Source organism: Curcuma longa, chromosome 6, assembly GCF_044706935.1.
Source record: "Curcuma longa cultivar G26 ecotype Majalengka, Jawa Barat chromosome 6, ITB_CL_G26_1.1, whole genome shotgun sequence".
Taxonomy (NCBI): Eukaryota; Viridiplantae; Streptophyta; class Magnoliopsida; order Zingiberales; family Zingiberaceae; genus Curcuma; species Curcuma longa.
In genome coordinates, this window is record NC_133866.1 from 4,288,753 (window position 1) to 4,297,953 (window position 9,201).

At 36.2% G+C, this 9,201-nt stretch overlaps 1 protein-coding gene and 1 pseudogene across 1 annotated transcript in view; both read right to left on the bottom strand.

The window, feature by feature from the left end:
* The window catches only part of LOC141830462 (receptor-like protein kinase At3g21340), a 5,168-nt gene extending 3,808 nt beyond the window's left edge, over positions 1-1,360 (bottom strand). The window contains exon 1 of the mRNA XM_074717895.1: positions 1,357-1,360. Coding sequence (XP_074573996.1) covers positions 1,357-1,360 — 4 coding nt within the window. The remainder of the gene's footprint in view (positions 1-1,356) is intronic.
* Positions 1,323-8,994, bottom strand: LOC141830426 (putative LRR receptor-like serine/threonine-protein kinase At1g05700; annotated as a pseudogene).
* Between the last annotated feature and the right edge of the window lie 207 nt (positions 8,995-9,201).

Below are 9,201 nucleotides of genomic sequence, written 5' to 3' on the forward strand. Positions count from 1 at the left end.
ATAATAAATTTGGAATCGATTCTTAACGAATGGACAATGTTCCACTGATTACATCACCCTTCTTGAAAGTGCTATTGTTACTGAACAAAATCCTTTATGATTTTATCCCCTTTCAAAAAGTGTGGAACTGTCTTAAAAAAATCGTCAAAGTGACGATTTTATCTTTTGCTAAATTAATAATTGGACATCGCGTGTGAGTAAAAAATGTGAAATTGAAAGGTTATGCTTTCAAGTCTATTAGCATTTTGGGTTGGAGTTGGCTTCATCTTAAGGTTTAATAAGATAAGCATTTGGCATGAATCTAGTTAGTTATGAAGAAAGGGTAATCAGGCCATTTACATGCTTGGATGAATACAAATTCTATTACAAATTCTAATCCATCTACAACAACAACAACAATTAATGGTAGAATTTGTGTGCATTCATTTTAAATAAAAGAACTGTGACATCGGAGGGATGTTAATTGCTACATTCTTGAACTACTCCTCAAATGGAGAATCCCAAACAAGAGCTCCATTCACAATACCCTTATGGATCCATAAGACTTCTGAAGATTTGATCTTCTCGTACTTGATGATCAATTTGAAACTTATATATGTGATATTATTCTAACAAAATATTTCAAAGATTGAAAGACCTTGATGATCTTTCAAAAAAAAGTTAATTATGTCAAAGAAAAATATGATTTTGACATTGATGTTAATTCTATTAGTTACGACTGTAACTGTAAAAGAAAAATATGACTTTTGATATTATTTTCTATCATGTATTTTTTACCATAAGAATTGTGAAAAATAGATTATGCAATTGAATGAATAATAATTTTATTCTCTATGTAAGAAAAATATAGATGCTAACTCCACCTTAATAATGAAACTCTTTATTCTTACTTTTTAGAATAAGTCTTTTACTAGTTTTTTTTTGTGGGAAACATTTTTTGTAGTGTTTGAAAACAATGGCTTCCACAAGTCTCAATTTCTGAATTTAAATGATCTTAGATATCAAATATGCTAAAACAAAGTATTGATGAGGATTGGCTACACTGAACATTATTGCCAAGGATTGAGGAATTTGTATCTTAACACAAGGAGCAAGAAAATAAGGAATTTTTTTTTGTAACAAAGAGATGGCATGGTGAAAATACAAGATGCTTGTTCCAAGATGAAATGGAAGAACATACATTAATAGTTTTTGCCATAGAAAATAAAAGTATCATCTACACTCCACCAAATACTTTTTCCTTCACACAAGTAATAACATGTAAAAAGCTACACGAGAATGAAATTGAAGCTAACTACATTTTAAACCTTAACAACCATTATGACACAGTTTTAAGTGGGAAGAGTTTGAGCATACCCATGTTTATCTTGCCGTTGGTCCAGAAATCTCAGTCATTCTAGACACTCCTATCTCAGGAGCACTGTTCAAGCTCACTTCGCTTACTTCTGAGTATAGATTCTCACTGCATGTGATTGTGCCCGTAGTGTTATAATAAGAGTTCTGTAGTTCTAAGCTCTCTTTTAGTTGCATCAAAGCTTCTGTCATGGTTGGCCGTTGTTGGGACGTTTGTGCTGTGCAATTTAGAGCAATATCAACACACTTCCAGACACTATTTATATCATACTCCCCTTCCAGTCTGGGATCTACAACATCCTCAATTTTTCCTTTGTCAAGCCGTTGGAGCACCCATTGGGCTAGGTGTACATTTTCTGTACCTGAAATTATTGGTGGTAGCCCAGTGATCAGTTCCAAAAAGAACTACTCCGAAGCTGTACATGTCACTTTTCTCGCTAAGCTGGAAGGTATTGCAATACCTGACATGCAATATGATAGATTTTCAATCATAAATTTTGCACAAAAATAAACACAGTGGGAAAGCTTAATGACACTTTAGTTGAAGTTGATTTACTAATTGTTAGTCATTATAGAGAGATAATCACTAGTCCAGAATATTAATTGTGGAGATATGGCTAGATATGACCTAGGATTTTCACCATGTGCATATGCTTACAGTTATTGGAAAAAATGGAACATGCAAGAGATATGATTTAAACTCCGAGTGATTATCCAAATACCACTTGGTGCCACACTATAAATCTTAGAACTCATGATTCCTCTTAATTTAGCTTGATGTATTTTCTGTTAATCTATTTCTTCAAATTTGTTTGGCTACTTATTGCTACAACTACTAATGTTTTCAGTGGTTGCATTTCATTCCAGGATAGAAAAAACATATATATTATGAACCAAGCCTCTTTTCCTTCATTTAAAAAAAATACCAAAGTAAATAGTCCAAGCACACACATACAGATGGATAGTCATATCAAAACATGGATCTCAAAACGAAAAGTTTCATGATGAAGGATTTGTATTTTTTTTGTTCTTTTGGATTCCTTGGTTACTATCATTCTACTAGGTAGAGATGATTGCTTGAAACAACTAAATAAATGAAAAATCAGTGACATACTCAGGATCAAGGTATCCAGGAGTTCCCACCACTACAGTGGATCATGACTGTTCGCCTCACTTAGAAAAGCTTTCGAAAGCCCAAAATCTGCAATCTTAGCTTCCAGAGTTTCACTCAAAAGGATATTTCCTGATTTCACATCTCTATGAACTAATGGAGGTATGCATCCTTTTTGCAAATACTCTAGCCCTGCAATGCAATTTAATAGATGAGCCAAGATGGTCTCGGATGAATGGTCTGGGCAGGCAAGGGTATATTGATACTTGATAGTTCACATTATTCCAAACCTTGTGCAGAATCAATTGCAATATGAAGACGTTGTCTCCAGCTTAAAGCTCTACCATTTTTTGCCCTGCCTGCATCATGTCAAATTAACAAGCAATCATTCTCTCTTTGGTACTCTCAGTTGCATTCAACTTGCATAAAATTATAATTCAATTTTATAATTAAAAATTTACTTATACACAACAACAATCAAATAAGAATACATATGTTAGATTCAGTTATCCATGTCTTTGACTGGAGAATATATCTTTAAATAGTTAGATCGTAAGCCAAATCTAATTCTTGTCACCTGATTATCATGTATGCCATAAAGCAAGTATATATTATGAAAGGATATTAGATAATGATATTCAATGTAGTTTCAAACCTTGCAGATGATCTTGTAGTGTTCCTTGAGACATAAACTCATAGACAAGCGCCAAATGATTTGCTTCGTTGCAGTAGCCAACCAAAGATACTAAATTCCGATGATGAACCCTAGTCAAGTGTTGGGCCTGAAAAAACATAATCAGTGATGTTTATGAACTAGAAACATCAAGATCCAAACTAAATCAAAGAAACAGAAGTGAATGGGGCAGTTAATATTCTGTAGGATCTGACTAATCATGGACAGGACATAATTGTTCAAGAATACTATTACTATATGTTTGAAAGAATACTAAAATTTCATCAACTCCTGAATTTTTTTTTGTAAAATATACGAGTTTATACATTCATTCCCCCTCCCTCTTTGGTTATGCAAAACCTCCCAATGGATTCACATTCAACAACCATCTCCAACCAATTAAATTTAGTCATCCACATATGTATAAGATTTATTTACCTCAGCAAGAAACTCTTTAGTTCCTTGTGATGATGATTGTGATAGCATTTTCACCGCAACTTGAGTACCGTCTTCCAAATGTCCATGGAAAACAAACCCAAATCCTCCTTTGCCTAGGATCTTTTGAAAGTTATTAGTGATATTATGTAATTCCATGTATGTGAATTGGCGATTTTCAAACTGCAATGCATTATCTGTTTGCTTTGGGAAACCATTCTGTGAATCCACTGAGCTGCCTTTTCTCAAACCTTCCAAGTTTCAAATAAAGAACAAGATTTTCAAATGCATGTCAGAAAATGGATGATGGTCTACTATTACTGAACAACTGCAAGAGTTTGTCACAGAAATCTCACCTTGTGTTTTCCTCACCCTCCAAACTATGGCTATCACTGCAAGAAATATTAACACTGTAACTAGACAAAGAATCACGATCACCGGTGTTGATATTTTCTTCTTTTTTGGTGCAGGCATCACATTGCACGATGTACCATTGTTACAAATTAGATGTGGATTCCCGTCCAGTCTGCATGAGATTATAACTTCATGGTTAAAGATATGTATGAAGTTATGAAGAATTCTCCAACCAAAAAAGGAAAGAAGCAACCGAGTTCAAGAACAAATTGAACAAACTTTAATACTAAATTATTACCCTAAGTTTAAACACCTAAACTCCTAATATTCTTGACTCCATGCCTAGATCTCTTTAATGATCAAGTGAGTCCTATCATATTATGAATACAACAACAACAACAACCAAGTCTTATCCCACTAGGTGGGATAGACTATATAGATCCTTCTATGTCATTGAACTTTATCCCTTACTATATCATCATTTATATTTAAATAAATTTTATCTTATTTTATTATTGTTGACCAAGTCTTTTTTGTCTTCCTCTTCCTCGTTTGATGTGTACATTGTCATAGTTTCACATCACTTAACTGGAGCATCTATTAGTTATCTACGTATATATTCATATCATCTTAAACGTATCTACCTGAGTTTCCCCTTAATATATGCAACTCCAACATTTTCTCTAATATTTCATTTTTTATCTTGTTCATCCTTGTATGTCTGCACATTCACCTTAACATCTTCATCTCTGGAACTTTCATCTTTTGCTCATGTGCTCAAGTCATAGCCCAACATTCAACTCCATATAACATAGCATGTCTAACCATCGTTTTGTAAAACTTTCCTTTAAGTCTTAGAAGTTCTTTACGATCACAAAGAACACCTGACGCTCTCCTCTATTTCAATCATCTCGCTTGTATTCATGGAGATATAACGATTCTAGTCAAGACGTTACAGTCGGACTCTATAACGCATTCCTTATGGGGAATATCCTAGCATTAGCATAATAGTTTGATGGATCTATTCATTGAATATTTTCCTGTAAGTCCAAGTTGGCTAGCAACATAACGCACAATCCTCGCCTTTTTCAACCAAGTTTGGGACCGGCTTTGGCGGGATTCCCTATCATATTATGAATCATTAAAGAAAAATGGAAGAACCTAAACTTAAATGTAACACAAACCTTAAGGTAAGTGATCCATTTTGTGACATTTCAAGGAGGTTCGAAGGAACCGATCCATTTAACTGGTTGTCTGTCAAATCACTGCAAGCAATCATGAAATGTTAAACCATTATAGAACTTTTCAATAAAGTGAAAAAAGGATTAAGAACTATGCTTACAGTAGTTTGAGAGAACTTAAGTTTGCTAGAACATCAGGTATTGGCCCTGTTAAATTGTTGTATGACAAGTCCCTGAAAAAAAAAGAGTGATTAAAGAATAATTGTTAGCTGATAATTCCTTCCTTTGTACAAGGCTCTAAAATGTTGCATGGTTTCACAACAAATGCTTGCATGGCCTGGAATTGATCCCAACTAATGGTTTCAATGAATACCGAAAGGAAAAAAGGAAAAAAAAAATAGCAAGCAATGATTAGCCTTACAAGTATTGAAGTGCACTAAGACTAGCAAAAGATTTGGTTATTTCCCCAGTCAGCCCACTTGATGACAGGCTCCTGCAGAACAATAGTGACTGATAAGAATATTATAGAATTTTCAAACGGTCGGTCTTGGTATTTCATGATTAATAGTTTGAGTTAGATGAACTTGTAGAACTCACAAAGTAGTGACTCTTGGAGAATCTGACAAGCTATAATTACAATTTAGTCCATCCCAAACAAAATCACGAGGGGAACATGGATCTCCAATCCAATTCCTTTGGATCCGATACCGCTCCTTGATCGCTGTCATGGCTTCAACTGTAAAAAAAGAGAAAAATAATCAACAATGTAAGCTAATTAATGACATTGTTTAGAAGAAAAAATAGAAAACAAACACCACTGGCATGTGACCAGACTAAGTGTCTTGGCAGTAGCACACCCCAAAGCAAATACCAAACAAATAATCAGCATTAAAATTCCCAACAAAACCATATCAGTAGAGTCCATTGAAATGAAGATCAATCTGCTTAATATCATATATACCTTCCAATCCCAACACTCGTTTCAATCTATGGTCTTCGAGCTAATGTTTTTCCTCTTTATGCAACACCAATTATCATAATTAAGTTTTTTTCTGGCAGACATATCAAAATTAGGAAAATTTGAACAATTTAAAATAAAGGTTTGAGCTTTTCGTGAGCTAATGTGCACTGCTGTGAAGGTGAGAATTTGGGTTGGAACTTCTTTTTCCGTGCCCACTCTGACTTAGCCCTTTCAGGAACATTCCATCGAGCAATTGATAGGCAAGATATTCCTCCCTGTTACACGGAACAGAAAGCAGTGGGAAAAAAAAGGGCGAAGGAACGAAAGCGGCTACATACCATCTCCAGCATCCGAGGGCACGGAGGTGTTGCTCATGGTCAAGTAGAGTTCGAAGGCATTGAGGATGGGCGGGAGAGTGGAGTTTCTGAGAGCCTCGAGGGAGAAGTTATAGTAGGGGGACGAAGGGAGGGGCACGAGGCTGTAGACGGAGGCCGAGTAGAGGTAAGGGGGAGTCATTATATCCCCCTGCCACCGGATTCCATTCACGTAGATGTTGAACTGCCGCGATTGATTGGTACCGGAGAGGTCTAGGATCTCGGATATGTGGAGGATGAGGAAGAACTGGTTGACATAGCTGGGGACGGCATTCCATGAGATGACGAGGCTGGAGGAGTTGATGGGGGTGACGGCGGTCTGCATGACGACGGAGGGAACTTCGAAGAAATCCTGGGAGAAGTTCTGGACGGTGGAGTTGGTGGAGACGTCGTTCCAGTTCCACTCCGAGGAGTTCACAGGAACCACATCCGATCGAACGGGTCGTCCGGGTAGCTGGACAAGGAAGCGCGAAGCACATTTTACCAGTTTAGTCCAAAAATAATAAAGAAATTACTTAAAAGAAATTTTATAATTATAAAATTATACTCGAAATATTTGTAAAACTAAATATTTATAGAAATTTCACATTAATTTCTATCCTATATACGTGTTGTTATTTATATGGGTAAAAAAACGCCTTTTATTACTATCTTCATTTTAAAAAAAATAAAATAAAAAATTATAATATTTTTGTCATTCTAAAAATGTTGGACTACCCTTGTGACAAATAGTGTGAAAGTAAATACTTACAAAAATCCCTTGTTTTTAAATTATAAAAATCGTGTATTTATAAAAAAATTACGAAGTTAAAATGCCTTCAAAAATATTATAGGATCATAATTGTTATAATAATTTATTTTGAATTGATTTTAATTAAATTTAAATAAGTTTAATAAAATTGGAAAAAGTATTTTAATAAATATATTTTATAAATAATTCTTTGATTAAATTGCATTATTTATTTTAGCACGTATATATAGTAACTACTATCCTAATAATGTTGAAATAAAAAATATTTTTAAAGTGTTATTTTAATGTTTAAATAAATTTTTGATTAAAGGTTATATTAGCTGAGTATCAAAAAAAATATTCTATATAATTTTTTAAAACTATACTAGTTATGTTATATTAGAGAGGGTGAAAATCAACATAAAGGCTTTTAGTGAAATTAGCTAATATTTTTTATAAAAAAATGATAAATCCTAGTCAGTCTCATGGACTCAATCCCTGAGGGTGGCCGACTCGGTCCCACAGAAGTTTCCCACCGACCACCAGGATACGGCGGCCAATCCAGATGTCTAGCATCCTTTGATTGCGTTCCCCATTTGGAAGAAAATTCTTACAAATACATCGTAGATGGGGATCGAACCGCGGGTCCCTAGGTCACAACCCTGATACCCTACCGTTGCTAATATTTTTTATAAGATTTAGCCAAAACATTAACTTTAATGATATTATAATTTTAATCATTAAACTTCTCAGTGAGATTAAACTCTATGTGACTTTTGATCATGATAAAAATGATAAATCTCAGTAAGTCTCATGGACCCAATCCCTGAGGGTGGCCGATCCGGTTCCACGGAAGTTTCCCACCGACCACCAGGGTAAATTGGGAAGCGCATACGATGGCCAACCCAGATGCCCAGCATCCTTTATTGTGTTCCCCATTTAGAGAAAAATTCTGACTTTTGATCCTGATAGATATTATTTAAGATGTGTAATGTGATTTTCAATAATAATAATAATAATAATAATAATAATAATAATAATAATAATAATAATAATAATAATAATAATAATGACCTGATGAAGCCAGACTGCACTCCCAAATTCCACCGGGCGGCAGCCACCAAACTTTGCCTCTCGTTCGCCATCGGATAAAGACTGTCCTTCAGTGGTCGCAAGTCGATCCCGGAGATGAACGGCGTCCCTCTCTCGGTGTTCACCAGGCACACCGATAAGAACCTAAAAGAAAGAGATCACATTTGATGATTAATTGTTCTTTCAATAGTTCCTTGATTTTACCTACTGAATTATACCCGGCGGTGGCCACTGTGATGGTCTCCCTCCGAATGAGTGACTCCGCGTCCATCACGTCAACCCTCGCCCAATAGTTGACGCCGAGGTGGAGGTCGAAGGTCAGCGGCTGACCGCTGAGCCGGCCATCGTAGTTGCCGTAAAAGAACCATGCTCGGAGGAGGTACTTGGATCCCTGCACCACCGCCGGCGATCGGATGGTGTAGCAGTTGCGGGTGCCGTTGGGGAAGGAGCGGAGAGTGCCAAGCCCAGGGATACTTAATTCGCCTACGTAGGAGATGGAGGTGTTGTGGTTGACGCCGGTGCCGATGAAGCCAGCGTCGGAGACGTAGGAGATATTGGTGAGGGGGTCGACGTAGGACGAACCGTGCTCGATCCCGCAGTCGATGGAGAGGAAGCCGAGGGCATCGGTGGACTGAGAGCGAGCTCTGGCGAAGACCATGGCGAAGGCGAGGAGGATCGACCACCAAAATCTAGAATCCATCTTCTTCTTCTTCCGGTATGCAATCGCCATGGCAGAAAAGAGCACTGTTTTTATAGAATGTAGAACAAGTTTCATTTCACTCCCCCCATTGTTTTAAATTCAGTGGAATATCAATTGTACGTCCTGTTGAAAATATAGAAATGACAATGGGCGAATTAAAAAACTTCCTTTGATCTCATTTCTACTTCAAACACGACACACAGTTTTTAACGTATCAAAGCACGCCAGGCACAAAAT